The sequence below is a fragment of the Thamnophis sirtalis genome, unplaced genomic scaffold (genome assembly GCF_051295495.1).
Source record: "Thamnophis sirtalis isolate CommonGarterSnake01/CBP01778 unplaced genomic scaffold, rThaSir2_p1.2 scaffold_2, whole genome shotgun sequence".
Taxonomy (NCBI): domain Eukaryota; kingdom Metazoa; phylum Chordata; class Lepidosauria; order Squamata; family Natricidae; genus Thamnophis; species Thamnophis sirtalis.
Window position 1 is genome coordinate 6,714,652 of NW_028261382.1, and position 16,859 is coordinate 6,731,510.

Here is a 16,859-nt window from a genome sequence, read left to right on the forward strand (position 1 = left end):
CATCCATCCATCCATCCATCCATCCATCCATCCATCCATCCATCCATCCATCCATATAAATAACATCTGGAAGTGACTCAGAAGGACACCTCCGTAGTGCAATGAAGAATTAAAAAAGGGAGGGAGGGGATATAATCCGTACAGCCGATCTCAAAGTAACCGTAACCATCCTGTAGAGTTGATTTCACAATCTGGTCTACTTGCCGGGGGGGGGGGGCTCCCCCTCCACCCTGCTTTTTTTAGCCCACCAAACCCAATCTACAATTTCTATTAAACAGGAAGGGCATCTTGGGCTCCAACTCCAATCAACGAGACAAGTCTTTCAGGTTTCCTTTTCCCGAAAGTCTCGGCGTGTACAGTTGGCTCCAGTCCCATAAGGACGTTGGGCTATCCTGGGCAGCCAAGGGGGCCCCCATCTCATCCACTCCAAGTTCACTTTGGCTCCCTGGAAGTTTTGCAGGGGTGCAAATCACTGCAGCATCATTGTTAGTGCAAGAAAAGCTGTTCCTAAGGAGAAATGGGAATACTGGGATGTGAAGAAAGGGCAGAGACGGGACAGCTCCCAAACTCCTACTCATCCTTAGTAAAATAGTATTTACCAGTCATCTTCGTGGACTGGTTGTGTTTTCATTGCAGGAGTAGTAACTATCCGGTCCACCCGCCTTCCACGGGGAAAGAGGCCAGGAGTGCTGGCAACGGACCCACTCTGGAGGAGGATCCACCCATGTCAAAGAGCCCCTTGGAGAGAACCTCCCGAGAGCCCTGAAGTTCTCAAGGTAAGAGCAGCCAAGTCCTTGTAAGTGCGAGGAAGGACCTTGTGGAGAGGTCCTCTAGTGCAACCTCCAATGTTGCTGGCACATGTTGAGAGTAAGTTCCATAACTTCGTCACCGCTCAGGAGGACACCTCTGGAATCGCGCCTGGACCAGAGGACTAGCTAGGACCTTTTCGGGGATGGCCGTAAGCATCCCCAGCAGCCTGGTAGACGTTCTAGCAGAGTCAACGCAACGTGTTGAAGACTCCAACGGGGGTTCTTGGAGGCGAGGAAGCACCTACGGTGTTCCTCACTGCTGAGGTCCAACAAGAACGGAAAGCGAACTAGAGTCCCATTCGCCCCGTCTTCATAGCGGCCACGTTACCTGCTTCGACTCCGAGTTCAGGTGAAGTCTGACCTTCTCCGATCTTCCTTGTGCTACGATCATCTGTCGAAAGAAAGACGCCCAAGAGGCTTAGACAGAAAACAAGGAGGGCTTCTTCACTGTAACGTCACTGACGTGCAACCTTTGGGACAGAATTCATGTCTGCGAGCATCATGATGGGTGGTCACCGAGACCTGTCATGTGTGTGTGCGCTGTCCAGGAACTGTCTGGTTTGGCACAGCAAGCAAACAAGACAGACACAGACTTCAACGGATAGTTAGGACTGCAGATGGGCCTCAAAGTATTGGGCAACCTTTTTCCTTTCAGCAATGAGGGAAGACAATAAAGCGGTGTGGAGATTGCAAGTTACCTACTCTTCTTTCAGGTAAAAGTAAAGGTTCCCCTCGCATATTATGTGCTGGTCGTTCCTGACTCTAGGGGGGGTGCTTATCGCCGTTTCAAAGCCGAAGAGCCAGCGCTGTCCAAAGACGTCTCCGTGGTCATGTGGCCGGCATGACTCGACGCCGAAGGCGCACGGAACGCTGTTACCTTCCCACCAAAGGTGGTCCCTATTTTTTCTACTTGCATTTTTACGTGCTTTCGAACTGCTAGGTTGGCAGAAGCTGGGAAAAGTAACGGGAGCTCACTCTGTTACGCAGCAGTAGGGATTCGAACTGCTGAACTGCCGACCTTTCTGATCAACAATCTCACCGTCTTAGCCACTACTCTTAGCCCTACTCTTCTTTTACACAAGTGGGAAGACATACTCATTTTTGGGAAACAGAATAAGAGAGTTGGAAGGGACCTTGGAGGTCCTCTAGACCAACCCCCTACTCAAGCAGGAAACCCTACACCATTTCAGGCAAATTGTAGTCCAACATCTTCTTAAAATCTTCCAGTGTTGAAGCATTTACAATTTCTGGAGGCAAGTTGTCCACTGATTAATTGTTCTAATTGTCAGGAAATTCCTCCTTAGTCCTAGGTTACTTCTCTCCTTGATTAGTTTCCACCCATTGCTTCTTTATGTGATTTTTTTTTTTACTTTGAAACTATTAGTTTGATTTTTTTTTAAAAAACCTAGTTTATTTTTACTGTTTTCCACAAACTGGCAAGTTTATCGTACGAAGACTGCGCTTTTAGTCTCACAAAGAATTAAAAGCCCAATGCATGTTTGCCATGTACACATATCCTGTTTGGTAGTCCACCTTTTGGAGATTAAAAATTGGATGTAAATCTTTTGATTTTCCTTTTTTATGGAAACCTCAGAATAATCCCTTACCTTTGAGATACTCGGGAAAGGTAATCCTGGTTCAAGGAGGAGAGTTGCTGCTCCAGCCGGAAGATTCGGAAGGCCAGGTACGATGAGGACAACACCAAAAGGCAGATTCTGTGGATCAAGAACAACCCCACCCATTAAGCATTAAGAGTAGTAGGAGAGAGGGTAAGAAAGAGGAGAAGGGAGGAGGAGAGGGGAAAGAAAGGGGAAGGAGGAAGGAGGAAAGAAGGAGGCAGAGAAGGGAGGTGTCAGCGTTCCAAGTATCATGTAGAATTAAATCGGAGTCCCAGGCAAAACGATCCTTAAAGTTCCAATTTAATAAAGCAGACATCTTAGCACATCTGTGTTAATCCCAATTCTGGAAATGACATCAGAATCCCACCCAGTTAAAAGTTCATGATCTTGTCCCCACACCCACAATCCATCACATGGTCCAATCTTCTTCTTCCACGCTGGCATCTCCACCCAGCTGCTTCTGTTCAGGTGGAAAGGTGCGGAGACAAAGGATGACCTTGGCTTCTAGACAAGAATGAAAACAATACATTCCACAATCCTACTCCTGTCCATTCCCCCCTTCCCATCAACTATACTAATGAAACAGCATAATTAATGTAATAAGAGAATGTGTGGCAGGCCAAAATTCTAAAAGGAATATAATTGCAGGCCTGACAGGAGGCTGAGAAGATGGAAAGAGTAAGGTTGTTGCAAAATAAGATGGAGGCATGGGGTGGCAAGAAAGTGATGGTTGTATGCTCTGGGAGTATGCTCTGCTGGCAGCCAACTCACAACCAAAGAGTGTAGGCCCAGAGCGGCCACTGCCGGAAGACTCGGTTTGGAAGCCGCCGAAAAAGCGGCGGGCGAGGGCATTGTGAGGCTGGGAGGCGAGTGAGCGAGAGCGGAACAGCCGCTCACACACACCCCTCTCCAGCCATGCAGCGCGCCTTTCACTGGTATTTCGAAGGCGCCAAGCCGCGAGAGCCGAGGGGGGGGGGCAGCGAACAGCTGCTCATGCGGCTTGGCGCTACCCCTAGGTCAGTGAATGGTGCTGTTCCCAGCTGGAAAGGGGGTTTGCCAAGTGGCTGTTTCCGAGTGTGGTTGCTTCATGACTGCTGTGACAGAGCAACACAGCCGTTCGCCCCTGAGGCTGTGCCCGACTCTTTGGGACCCCCACCCGCAAGAGAGCAGCCGCCCGGCAACAAGAGCCGAGGTGGCGCAGTGGTTAGAGTGCAGTACTGCAGGCCACTTCAGCTGACTGTTAGCTGCAGTTCAGCGGTTCAAATCTCACCGGCTCAAGGTTGACTCAGCCTTCCATCCTTCCGAGGTGGGTGAAATGAGGACCCAGACTGTGGGGACGATATGCTGACTCTGTAAACTGCTTAGAGAGGGCTGAAAGCTCTATGAAGCGATATATAAGTCTAACTGCTATTGCTAACTGCTAACTCCAAAACAATAAGCCCTCCCCTGATAATAAGGCCCAAGCCATATTTTGTGGGTAAAAAGAAAACAAGACCCTGTCTTATTTTCGGGGGGAAACACGGTAGCAATTATAAGAAGGTATATCTATGAATTAATTTGAAAGGGAAGAAATAAAAAACTTTTTGCAAGGAAAATAAAAGAACACCCCCACCACAGAGACCCTTCCCCCCCCCCCTTTAGATCTGAGTCAAGAGGGAATCGGAAAGCCGCAGGAAAAACTGGAAAACTCGTCCCTTGGACTTACAACACTATGAAGATTTTCAGCAGCTGATAATCAGCTGGTCTCAGTTCTGCCTTGTAGTTTCGGTCCACTACTAACTCCTCCTCCTCCTCTTCCTCCTCCTCCTCTTCCTCCTCCTCTTCCTCCTCGGAGTTTACTGTGCTTTCTGGAACAGAAGCACAGAGGGAGAAATTCAAACAGAGCCCCAGCTGGGAGTTAGAGACGCCAGAAATGACGATGTTCGTCAAAGGGTTTGTGGAAAGAGCTGTTCTGACTCAGGCTTCCCAAGAGCAGAAAGCAAATTCCTGGTCCCGACAAAAAAACCCTTTTATTAATTGACTGTGAGTTCTGCTCATTCACATCCATCAAAGCCTTTCAAGGGAGGATTTACAGTCACAGACCTTATCTGGCTTGGAGAGCTGCCAGGTCGATATCTGCAAAACTTGGCAAGGAGTCTCGGAGAGTCACGAACCAATTAAGCGAACTAATTGTCTCCTGCAAACTCCACTCCCCTTTCGCTCCTCTTTTATTTCCTCTGGGAAATAAATGACCTTTCTTGCCACAGTTGTTATGTGAATCACTGCAGTTGTTAAATTAATATCACGGTTGTTAAGTGAATCTTTGACTAGGTCAAAGATCCACTTTGTCTTGTCGGCGTTCTGACCGAGGCTTCCCAAGAAGCAAACTCCTTGTCCTGACAAAAGCCCCTTTTATTCATTGACTCTGAATTCTGCTCACTCACATCCAGCAAAGTCTTTCGAGGGAGGATTTATGGTCACAGACCTTATCTGTCTTGGAGAGATGCCAGGCTAATTTCTGCTAAAATTTGGCAAGGAGTCTCGGGGAGTCACAAACCAATTAAGCGAACTCATTGTCACCTGCAAACTCCACTCCCCTTTCATTTCCTCTGGGAGGGGCCATTCATCGTCCACCTGTGGCCTCACTCCCAAGTTGCTCCCTGTTCTTTAGCTGTTCCCTTCGTCTGGCAACTCTGTGCATGCGCACACTGGGAACAGGCTCCAGCTGTTCGTCAGCCTCACTGATTTCTAACTCTGAAGGCAGCTGATAACTTGCATACGGCTCTGGCCCCCTCTCTGCCTCCGACACAGGGCCCTCATCAGAGCCTTCCCCAGACTCCAGGACTGGCCCATGTTCCTCCCCAACTTCCTCACTATCCAAATCTGCTGCCAGCTCTGCTGGAGGGCAGCAACAAGAGCTCAGTCCCAATTTGAATCTTGTAATTTCGCTTGCAACCAAACCAAAACTGCAAACGACGGTTTCAGTTGCAAGTCAACCCCTTCCGATGACTTTGGAGCACCAACACACCCTCTGGGCCGGCCCAGGAAGATGCTGTCCCTCCATGCCAGAAGGTCCTTCGGAATTCTCCTCACCTGATACCAGGGGCTCCTCCAAGGTGCAGGACGTCTCCTTAGCACTGAGATTGCTGATCGAAGTTCGGTGGATGCATTGGAAGCTGGCCTCCGGGAGGGTGAGCGAAAGGGACGCCGTGGACCTCCTTCTCCACTTCACCTCTGGGACGATGACCTCCTGTGGGAAAGCATGTCCACGGTTGGTGAAAGCAAGCCACAATTGAATTTTTACCGGTTTTTTTTTTTTTTAGTGAAACATTGAAGTTAGTGGCCCAGAAGGAGATCGGCGAAGTTATTTCTGACTCTCCTCTCAAAGGTGCTTTTCAAAAGGCAACTGGACTTTCTCGTTTTGTTTTTTCTTCGAAAATGTTTCGCTTCTCATCCAAGAAGCTTCTTCAGTTCTAGAATTGGAAGAAGCTTCTTAGTAATAGGATTTAGACCTACATACCGCTTCCCAGGGCTTCACAGCACCCTCTAAGAGGTTTACAAAGTCAGCCTCTTGCCCCCAACAATCTGGGTCCTCATTCGACCAACCTCGGAAGGATGGAAGGCTGACTCAACCTTGAGCCAATGAGAATCGAACAGACTGACAATGACAGTGGGCAGAAGTAGCCTGCAGTACTGCACTCTAACCACTGAGCCACCGTGGCTCAAGGCCACCACTTGGCTTGAGCCAGTCAGGATCAAACTGCTGGCAGTCAGCAGAGTTAACCTGCAATACTGCATTCTAACCATTAGGAAGGAAGGAAGGAAGGAAGGAAGGAAGGAAGGAAGGAAGGAAGGAAGGAAGGAAGGAAGGAAGGAAGGAAGGAGCAATAGCAATAGCAATAGTACTTAAGACTTATATACCACTTTACAGCCCTCTCTAAGCAATTTACAAAGTCAGCCTATTGTCCCCAACAAATCTGCATCCTCATTTGACCTCAGAAAGGATGGAAGGCTGAGTCAACCTTGAGCCGGTCAGGATCGAACTCCTGGCTGTGGGCAGAGTTAGCCTGCAATGCTGCATTCTAACCACTGCATCACCACAAGTGCTCTTGGATGGGGAAGAGTGAAAGTGGCTGGGCGACTGACTGAACAGAAGTTTTCACACACGAGATCTGCTCTCAGCCTTTGGGTGACCGAAACACTGTTGTGAAGGAAACGTGCCGTTTAATCTTTCAGAAACGGGTCTTACCAAGGCTACAGCAACTGGCTCTTCGGTGAATTCTTTCAAGCTCAGACTTTTTTTGCTGGAGACCTGTAGAGAAAATAAACACCAAGAGTGACCCGAATATGCTTCACAAGCTGGAAGGAGGCTATGGCAATCCCTGCAGCCTGAAACAGCTGATCGTTGGGAGGCCGATCCAATTGACAATCAGCTGCTTGTGCTAATCAGGCTGTACTGAAACTGAAACGGGCTTTTTGCTGTTTGCTGCAAGGAGGCAGATTGCTGGGAGGCAGAGGCAGATATTAATTTTTTCTTGTTTTCCTCCCCAAAAGCTAGGTGCGTCTTATACTTCGGAGCGTCTTATACGCCCAAAAATATGGCATTTCATATATCAAAGGTCCTGGGGTTAATTCTCAGTCATTCCACTGAAAAATGCAGACATGCTTCCGGTTAGCGGCTGGAACTGCCCTTCAGTTGGATAATGACTTATCTTATCTAAACTAATAGGGAAAACTAAACAGCAAAGAAAGCAAAAGAAATAGAAAAGAAAGAAAAAGAAAAGAAAGAAAAAAATAAAGGAGTGGCTTAGCAGCCATTATAAGAACATTTATGTTTTGTCTTTCCTAAGGTTACTTCATAATTTCCTTCTTTCTATAAGCTAACCTTTATAATCATCAAATCCATAAATTCATTTTTTTTCCGGCAAAAGGTCCTTCAGGGGTTTCCAGTCACTAATACATGTAGTTAAAACGTGTTTTTTTTTTTGAACTATTACCATTTGGCAGACGGTACAGGACAATAACAACCAGGATAAATAGGCTGAAAAACAGCTTCTATCCCAGGGCAGTAACTATATTGAATTCTACTGCATAGTGCAAGATTAATGCAATATCAGGGGTTTTCAATTCAATTGCATAAAATGTGAAGGATGTGTATTTTATTTATTTGTTTTTATTTATTTTATTTTATTAAATATATTTATATGCTGCCCAATCCTGAAGGACTCCGGGCAGCTTACAAAAAAAGAAAAATTAAAAAAAAAAACATAACGAGAAAAGAAACAGTTTAAAATAGCAACATTTCATACATTCATTCTAATCGGGGCTGGATCTCAACAGTGAGGTCAACAGCCCCAGGCCTGCCGGAACAGCCTGGTTTTAACAGCTTTCCTGAAGGCCATGAGAGTGGGTATGGTCCGGATCTCTGGGGGTAGCTGATTCCAAAGAGTCGGAGCAGCCACAGAGAAGGCTCTCCTCCGGGGGCCCGCCAGCCGACACTGTCTGGCTGACGGCATCTGAAGGAGGCCCAATCTGTGGGATCTTACTGGCCGCTGGGAGGTATGTGGCAGCAGGTGGTCTCGAAGGTACTCTGGCGCTAAGCCATGTAGGCCTTTAAAGGTGATAACCAACACCTTGAATTGAGTCCGGAGACCAATTTGTTTATCTGTGTTTTATTTCTTATGGATAATGTACACTGAAGGTGGCATTTAATTTCGTGGTGCAAGGTGCAATGACCATAAATTAAACTAACCAATGAATCTTTCTCCAAGCAAGCAAGTAAGTTGCATTTTGCTATCTCTGCTCGTGGTGTCATCTTCGTCCGTTCCTCCGCAGCAAATATTTCAGCCATATTTCTGTCCATTTTTATGAGCAAACCAACCTTGCAGGCAGCCTCCCCCACTTCTGACCTATGTCTGTGGGCCAGAGGGGGGGGGCGGGGCTCCCCCTGGATGCCCATTAGTCTCCGGATCCGCTTCAAGGCGCTGGTCGTTACTTATAAAGCCCTTCATGGCATCGGACCTGGGTACCTGAGAGACCGCCTCCTGCCAATCACCTCCCATAGACCGATTCGATCACACAGGTTAGGTCTCTTCCAGATTCCATCTGCCAGCCAATGTCGGCTGGCGACTCCTCGGGGGAGAGCCTTCTCTGTTGCAGCTCCAGCCCTCTGGAACGATCTCCCCGTGGAGATCCGGACCCTTACTACCCTCCCGGCTTTCCGCAAAGCTGTTAAGTCCTGGCTGCTCCAGCAGGCCGGGGGGCTCTCGAAATATCCAGTCCCCCGGAGATTGTGATTGTTGTATATTTTAATGTTGTTTGTGTATTATTCTCCCTCCCTTGTTTTATTGTAAGCCGCCCGGAGTCCTTCGGGAGTGGGCGGCATACAAATCAATAAAACTATAAACTATAAACTATCACAGGCCTTAGAGAGGAGAAGGGAATATACCTGTAAGTGGGTACAGACACGTCGCAAGACATCGTATACGCTGTCTCTGGAAATGAGGGACACAAAGATGTACTGCAAATAAAAGAGAACCACACGGGATGTGTGAGAAGTAGGGAAAATCCAGGCGAAAACCAGCACCATGTCAGAATGCACTCAAAGAGGGGGAAAAAAGCATATTCAGATACATGTATGCAATGAAACAAGAGTTACTCATATTCAGGCAATGTGTGTTAGCAGAAAAATGGTCTGAAGGGCCTAGATCTACAACTTCAACTCCCATAATCCCCCGCCACACGTGACTTATCAGGGGCAGAAAGAGTAGAAACTTTCATCTCAGCTTGGCGGAAAAACCAGAGCCCTGGATTTGGCCAGAGAAGGAACTATAATAGCAACAGCAACGGAAGTTAGTATATGCCACTTCACGGTGCTTTAAAGCCCTCTCTAAGCGGTTTACAAAGTCGCCTTTTGCCTCCAACAATCTGGGTCCTCCTTTTACCCAACTCAGAAGGAGGAGTAAACCTTGAGCCGGTGAGGATCGAACTGCTGGCAGTGGGCAGAGTTAGCCTGAAATACTGCATTCTAACTACTACGTCACCATGGCTCTCCCTCCCTCCCTTTCTTCCTTCCACCCTTCAATTCTTCCATCCTTCCTTCAAGGACTCAAGGATGAGTCAACTTTGAGCCGGTCAGAATCGAACTACCGAACGTCTGGCAGCCAGCAGTCAGCAGAATTAGCTTGCATTACTGCTCTCTAACCACTGCTCAATAATAGCCAGCAATTCTTACTTTTCGGCTGGCGTTGGTGGTGATCGCGAGTCCATTTGGCAACAACCGTGCTGTTTTGTGCTTTTTGATCAGTTGGACGGAGACCACGGGAATCACAACCTGAAACGAAAAAGGAAGTTGTAGAATGTCGACTTTGCGGAAATTCATTTTAGCTTCTAAACGGCTTCAGGGGTTGATTTAGGAAACGTACACTATATGGAGAAGATCATCCTACCCCTGCTGAACCCTGGGCAACTAGCAAGTGTGATTTTGCCCTCCAGTGACAAGCCTGGCGTTATGAGCTCTCCAGGTAATCCTCGACTTACGACGATTCACTTAGTGACCGTTCAAAGTTACAACCGCCCTGGGAAAAAGTGACTCGGGGCTGTTTTTCACAGCTACGAACCGTAATCATGTGATCAAAATTCGGACAGTGAGGAGGTTGGGGAGGAACCTGGGCCAGTCCTGGAGTCTGGGGAAGGCTCTGATGAGGGCTCTGTGTCGGAGGCAGAGAGGGGGCCAGGGCCGTCTGACAGTTATCAGCTGCCTTCAGAGTCAGACATCAGTGAGGCAGAAAAACAGCCTGTTCCCAGTATGCGCATGCACAGAGTTGCCAGACGAAGGGAACAGCTAAAGAACAGGGAGCGACTTGGGAGTAAGGCCACAGCTGGACGATGAATGGCCCCTCCCAGAGGGAATAAAAGAGGAGCGAAAGGGGAGTGGAGTTTGCAGCAGGCAATTAATTCGCTTAATTGGTTCCTGACTCTCCGAGATTCCTTGCCAACTTCTGCAGATATCGGCCTGGCAGCTCTCCAAGCCAGATAAGGTCTGTGACTGTAAATCCTCCCTCAAAAGACTTTGCTGGATGTGAATTAGCAGAATTCACAGTCAATTAATAAAAGGGTTTTTTGTCGGGACAAGGAGTTTGCTTCATGCTCTTGGGAAGCCTCGGTCAGAACATAAGGCAGAGAAGATGCCCAAATCGTCCCACCTTGGTGGCCTCCCCGGGACGCCTCTCCCGTTCCCTGTGCAGGCTTTACCTTGATATCCTTCCCAAAAAGATTTGCGTAGAAACAGAGCCAGTTTGGAGAAATGTAGAGGCGGCCTTGGATAAGGATGTCCCGCTGGAGAGCACAGGAACAGACTGGAAGTAAAAGAGACACGGAGGCTGTAACAAGGAATGCTTTTAACCCCCAAAGTGGTCATCAGTCAAAAGAGGGGATGGACAGATGTCAAAGAAGGCACTGGGAGATGGATGACATCCTTGTAAGTGAGAAGGAAAAGCAGACAAGGGGATGGGATTTTAATCCCAGTGAGTCTCGACCGCTGCACCATAGAGAGTATTTTAACTTACTGCACCCGTGTCTGGTTTGCCAATTGCACAGTGGCAGATAGGGCAGCGCCCCAGAGGGTCAACGTCATGGCCTAGAGGATCATGGGTTGCCCCTCTCCCCTCTTTGGAAGAGCTTTATAGTTCCTGCTGCGTGAATAAAGTTCAAAACATTCTTAAAGATCCATCTCATCCTGGGTACTCCCTTTTTTTTTTTGAACTATTACCATCTGGCAGACGGTACCGGATAATAAAAACAAGGACAAACAGGCTGAAAAACTGCTTGTATCCCAGGGGAGTAACTGTCATGGCCCAGCAGGAGCCGTTGGAGCTCCGACAGCGAGGGGCCCTATGAGTCGGCTCTGGAGGATGTTGAGGACCCTGAACAGGGTTCCGACTCCGAGCAGGGCGCAGAGAGGCTAGTTGGCCACCAGGAGGCGCCTGAGCCTTGGACCAGTGGGGAGGAGACAAGGGAGTGTGATCCGGACGTCATGCATTGGAGCAGTGGGGAGGAGACAAGGGAGTTGTTCCTGGATGCCCGGCAAACGAAGAGCTAATAGGCGTAAGGAACAGTTACGCAGTTACAGGAGATAATTGCACTCAGCTGGTGGTAATTAGGCTCCTCTCCAGACTATAAAAGGAATGATTGTGCACACGCCCCTTTTGCAGGAGTTCAACGTTATTCACTAAAGTTGGAGAACTTTCGTGGCTAGCTTGGCAGGCTGGATTGCTGCCAACGTCTTGTCTGTGCTGGCTTGCTGCCAAGGTCCTATCTGTGTGTTAATAAATCCTTGCAGTATCTTTGTCTCGGCGTGCTCTGGTGTAGGACGAGGGGGGTCAGAACAGTAACCATCTTGAACTCTACTATATAGTACAATATGACTGCAGTATCAGGGGTTTTCAAGTCCATTATATCGAACGTGAAGGATGTTGGTGTTTTTATTTTATCTTAGTTATAGTTTTCTTATGTATGATGTAGACTGAAGATGGCATTTAATTTCATTGTATGAGGTGCAATGACAATAAAGTAAACTAAACTGAACATTTGGAAGGAACAACTCTTGGGGAATGATTGGGATAGAGGCCTGTTAACACCCGTGAGCTATTTTGTTAGTATTTTGATGGTCCTTTTCTCTTTACCTTTAACCACGCTCTCTTCAGTCGGGATGTCCTTGAATAGCTTGTGATACTGAGAATTATATTTATTGGGAGCCTAGAGAGGAAACAGAAAACAGATGTCAAGAACATGCCAAAGAATGGCCAACAAAAGCAAATCTGGAGCATCTTAGCATCTGCATCACTTCCTTTTTCAAAAAAATATCAAGAAGAACAGATCATGTTAAAACCACATCATAAAAAAAAAAAGAGAGAGAGATAAGACACTCTGGGCCGCATTGTTTGTTTAACCATTATTAATCAGCAAACCAGGAGTTGCTGAGTTCACACAACACACAAAGCCTTCTTGAACTTGGCAGCTTTAACCTGGGTTGACTTCAACTCCCAGAATTCCCCCGCCAGCAGAAGTTGAATCCATGCCAGAGGTGGGTTCCTACCAGTTCGTACCTATTCGGTAGAACCGGTTCGTCAAATCTACCGAACCGGTTAGAAGAGGTTCCACCAGTGAACCCGGAAAGCAGGCCACACCTACAGAAGAGGTTCCAAAAGTTTTTGAAACCCACCACTGGTCCTTGGATATGATTATTCTACACTCTCATGCTCCTATTTATAAAACTCAGTTCCTCTGCGAAAGGTAAGGATGACTACTGCGTTTGTGGTGCAATCAGAACATTGCGTGTGTTGAAGTTGTTTTAACGCAAACCAAAGATGCCTTTTCAAAAACACAAGTTTACATCCTATCCTTATGCATGCCAGTGCTGTGTGTGAGGTAATTTAAGCTGGTTCTGACAAGTGTCGTCGGCATCTTCATATCTGGTCACATGGGCGGCAAGCCACTCCCATTGGGTCACATGGGCGGCAAGCCACTCCCACAAAGGAGGCCACACCCACAGAGTAGGCTCGAACAATTTTTGAAACCCACCACTGATCCATGCATATTGACATCAGAGGTGGGTTGCTCCCAGTTTGGCCGAACCAGTCAGGCCTGGATCGCAGAACCAGCAGCGACCCAGGCCTGCCACACCCCTGAACCGGTTCCCTTGCCGCCACTGGGCTGCCACCATTTTGGGTTTTAGTGACTGCCTACGCGCGGTTCACTGTAAATTGTTCTGCCCATGCGCGGAGAACAATTTACATCAAACAGCACTTGCGCACGGGTTGCAAACCGCTAGTAAAACAGGCAGCAACCCACCCCCCGATTGACGTCCTCTTCATCTATTCCAACATAGCTATCAAAGAAAGTGGCCCACAAGGTCCATCAAAATTATGCTCTCTCTCCCTGGCGTCAGGCCTGCAGCCTTCTTTTCTTTTGGATCTTTGGCCTGCCACACTTTCTATTATTCTACTATGCATTTTCTATGGTGGGAAAATGGGAGGGGGAGGATTGTACGGAGTTTAGATGCTAGGTAGCCATAACAACATTCTTTCTAGAAAGCCAAGGTCATCCTTTGTCTCTGCACCTCTGCACCTGACCGGAACTGGATGGGTGGAAGCTGCCAGCGTGGCAGTGGGAGATTGGACCATGGGATGGACTTGGGGGGTATGGAGGCAAGATCTTGAACTTTCAAGTAGGTGGGGAAAACCAGACGTGCCAACATGGCTCTCTTAACAAATTGGAACTTCGAGCAATACTTTGTCTTGGACTCTTGATTTACTTTTGGGTGCTATTTGGAACCATGACACCTGGCTTACCGTGACTTCTTGGGGACATTTCTTGAGTTCGTCATTCTTCACAGCGTTGTTCAGATTCAAGCTGCAACAGAGTTGGAGAGAAATATGACCGTTGAACATCTTTGTGCCCATATAAATCACTGTTCGTCAATGAGACTCATGCAGATTGATACTCATCAACAGAAAAGTTTTGGGGGAAAGGATTCATTCACGATGCTAGCTCCCAGATGGAGGAAGGGTAAAGTTTCCCTGAAGGCTGTCCTTCCAGAGAAGAAAAATGACACGTGAAGCCACCACACAAGATCAATCTCCTATCCTGTCCTCCATCTCCTCCCTTTGTCAGATTTATTGTAGGTGGCCGCTGCAATTGGATTGGGGAGGGTCAGTAAAAGGTAGGGTATTGAGTCATTATACAGAACGTGGTTGTGGCCCGCCAGTGGCCAGCAGAGCTGGCAGCAGAATCGGACAGTGAGGAGGTTGGGGAGGAACCTGGCCAGATTCGCTTAACAACCAGGTTACTAAGTTAACAGCTGTAGCGATTCATGTAACAACTGTGGCAAGGAAGGTGCACTTAACAAGTGTCTCACTTAACAACAGAAACGTTGGGCTCCATTGTAGTTGCTAAGTCGAGGACTACCTGTTCTTGCTTGTTAGTCCCCTCTGCTATCCAAGGAATATGCAGGAGCCTTTGCCAGCAAAATTCGGACAGTGAGGAGGTTGGGGAGGAACATGGGCCACTCCTGGAGTCTGGGGAAGGCTCTGATGAGGGCTCTGTATCGAAGGCAGAGAGGGGGGGCAAGCCGTATGCCAGTTATCCGCTGCCTTCAGAATCAGACATCAGTGAGGCAGAAGAACAGCTGGAGCCTGTTCCCAGTATGCGCATGCACAGAATTGCCAGAGGAAGGGAACAGCTAAAGAACAGGGTTGGCTTGGGAGTAAAGGCACAGGTGGACAATGAATGGCCCCTCCCAGAGGAAATAAAAGAGGAGCAAAAGGGGAGTGGAGTTTGCAGGAGACAATGAGTTCACTTAATTGGTTTGTGAGTCTCCGAGACTCCTGGCCAAGTTTTGCAGACCTTCCGCTTCTCATCCAAGAAGCTTCTTCAGCTTCCCCACCATCCAGCCAGAGCTGAAGAAGCTCCTTGGATGAGAAGCGAAACATCTTCAAAGAAAAAAAACTCCCAGAAAGTCCAGTTGCCTCTTGAAAAAGGACCTTTGGGACAACTGTGATCTGGAGGACTGAGAATCTCCATAGGCAGCAATCTGGATTCGCTTAATGACTCTGTGTTACACTTAAGAACTGCGGTGATTCACTTAACAACCACGGCAACAAGGGTGCAACAACTTATTTAATAGCCGCCTTGCTTAGCAACAGAAATTCTGGTCCCAATTGTGGCCAGAAGGGGAGGGCTACCTGGGAGTACCTCTTTCAATACAATACAATACAATACAATACAATACAATAGCAGACTTGGAAGGGACCTTGGAGGTCTTCTAGTCCAACCCCCTGCCTGGGCAGGAAACCCCATACCGTTTCAGACAAATGGCTATCCATCATCTTCTTAAAAACTTCCAGTGTTGGGGCATTCACAACTTCTGGTGGCAAGTTGTTCCACTGATTAATTGTTCTCACAGTCAGGAAATATCTCCTCAGTTCTGTTGCTTCTCTCCTTGATTAGTTTCCACCCATTGCTTCTTGTTCTACCCTCAGGTGCCTTGGAGAATAGCTTGACTCCCTCTTCTTTGGGGCAACCCTTGAGAAATTGGAAGACTGCTATCATGTCTCCCCTAGTCCTTCTTTCTATTAAACTAGATATCCCCAGTTCCTGCAACCGTTCTTCATATGTTTTGGCCTCCAGTCCCCTAATCCTCTTTCTTGCTCTTCTCTGCACTCTTTCTAGAGTCTCCACATCTTTTCTACATCGTGGCGACCAAAACTGAATGCCGTATTCCAAGTGTGGCCTTACCGAGGCCTTATAAAGTGGTATTAACCCTTCACGTGATCTTGATTCTATCCCTCTGTTTATGCAGCCTAGAACTATGTCGGCTTTTTTGGCAGCTGCTGCACACGGCTGGCTCCTATTTCAATGGTTGTCCACTAGGACTCCAAGATCCCTCTCACAGTTACTACTATTGAGCCAGGTACCACCTATAATGTACCTGTGTGTTTTGTTTTTCTTGCCTAAATTTAGAACCTTACTTTTTTCACCATTGAATTTCATTTGGTTAGATAGTGCCCAATGTTCAAGTTTGTCAAGATCCTTCTGTATCTTAAGCCTAGAACTGTGTGGGCTTTCAATCTGCATTCTTGTACCAAGCTTTATTATTATTATTATTTTTATTAATATTTGTATGCCGCCCTTTTCCCTGGGGGGACTCAGGGCGGCTCACAGTTCAAGGGAAGGGGGGGACAAACCAAGTTACATATAGGACAATACATCGTTAAAAGCACAACATTCATACTATTCGGGTACAGTGAAGGTCTTTAGCCCCAGGCCTGTCGGGACAGCCAGGTTTTAAGGGCTATGCGGAAGGTCTGGAGGGTGGTGAGGGTACGAATCTCCACGGGGAGTTCGTTCCATAGGGTCGGAGCTGTCACAGAGAAGGCTCTCCTCCGCGTGGTTGCTAGTCGGCATTGACTGGCTGATGGAACTCGGAGGAGGCCTAATCTGTGGGATCTAATTGGTCGAGTGGAGGTAATTGGCAGCTGACTGAGCTTGCAACCTGCCTGTAGTAGCAGCTGATGGATGTTCCTGAGACAAAGCTCGGCCTTGAGCCAGGTGCTCGGTCTTCCTGCCGAGCATGAGTGAGGTCACCTTCTCACCTGCCATTTGGAGAATCCAAGCTCTTCTCCTTGGGCCAGGATTCCAGCTTGTCCAGGCTGTGCATCAGCCCCGATTTCTCATGCATTGGTTTGGAACTGCAGACAAATGGGAGAAGGGAGAGAGAGAGAGAAAAAACTCACGTCAGAAGAAGGAAGGTGGCTTTTTAGCAGTCTTACTCAAGTATTCACAGAAGAACAGAGTCGGAAGGGACCTTGGAGGTCTTCTAGTCCAACCTCCTGCTCAACCCTCTACCCATGAGGGCGAACCTATGGCATGCATGCCAGAAGTGGCATACAGA

General features: G+C 47.8%; 1 protein-coding gene across 6 annotated transcripts in view; it reads right to left on the reverse strand.

The window, feature by feature from the left end:
- Positions 1–16,859, reverse strand: part of GRAMD2A (GRAM domain containing 2A) — a 47,425-nt gene continuing 30,566 nt past the window's right edge. For 4 of the 6 annotated variants that reach the window (XM_087704165.1, XM_087704160.1, XM_087704164.1 and 1 more), the window contains exons 2-12: positions 16,561–16,656; positions 13,759–13,819; positions 12,091–12,163; positions 10,661–10,764; positions 9,642–9,740; positions 8,856–8,927; positions 6,657–6,719; positions 5,501–5,657; positions 4,134–4,275; positions 2,417–2,524; positions 1–1,200 (exon numbers count right to left, since the gene is read on the reverse strand). In XM_087704165.1, the coding sequence (XP_087560291.1) occupies positions 1,197–1,200; positions 2,417–2,524; positions 4,134–4,275; positions 5,501–5,657; positions 6,657–6,719; positions 8,856–8,927; positions 9,642–9,740; positions 10,661–10,764; positions 12,091–12,163; positions 13,759–13,819; positions 16,561–16,646 (969 nt within the window). In that variant the 5' untranslated portion in view covers positions 16,647–16,656 and the 3' untranslated portion in view covers positions 1–1,196. Of the gene's footprint in view, positions 1,201–2,412; positions 2,525–4,133; positions 4,276–5,500; positions 5,658–6,656; positions 6,720–8,855; positions 8,928–9,641; positions 9,741–10,660; positions 10,765–12,090; positions 12,164–13,758; positions 13,820–16,560; positions 16,657–16,859 lie in introns of those variants that run through there. The other 2 variants (XM_087704162.1, XM_087704161.1) reach the window with 2 other exon arrangements.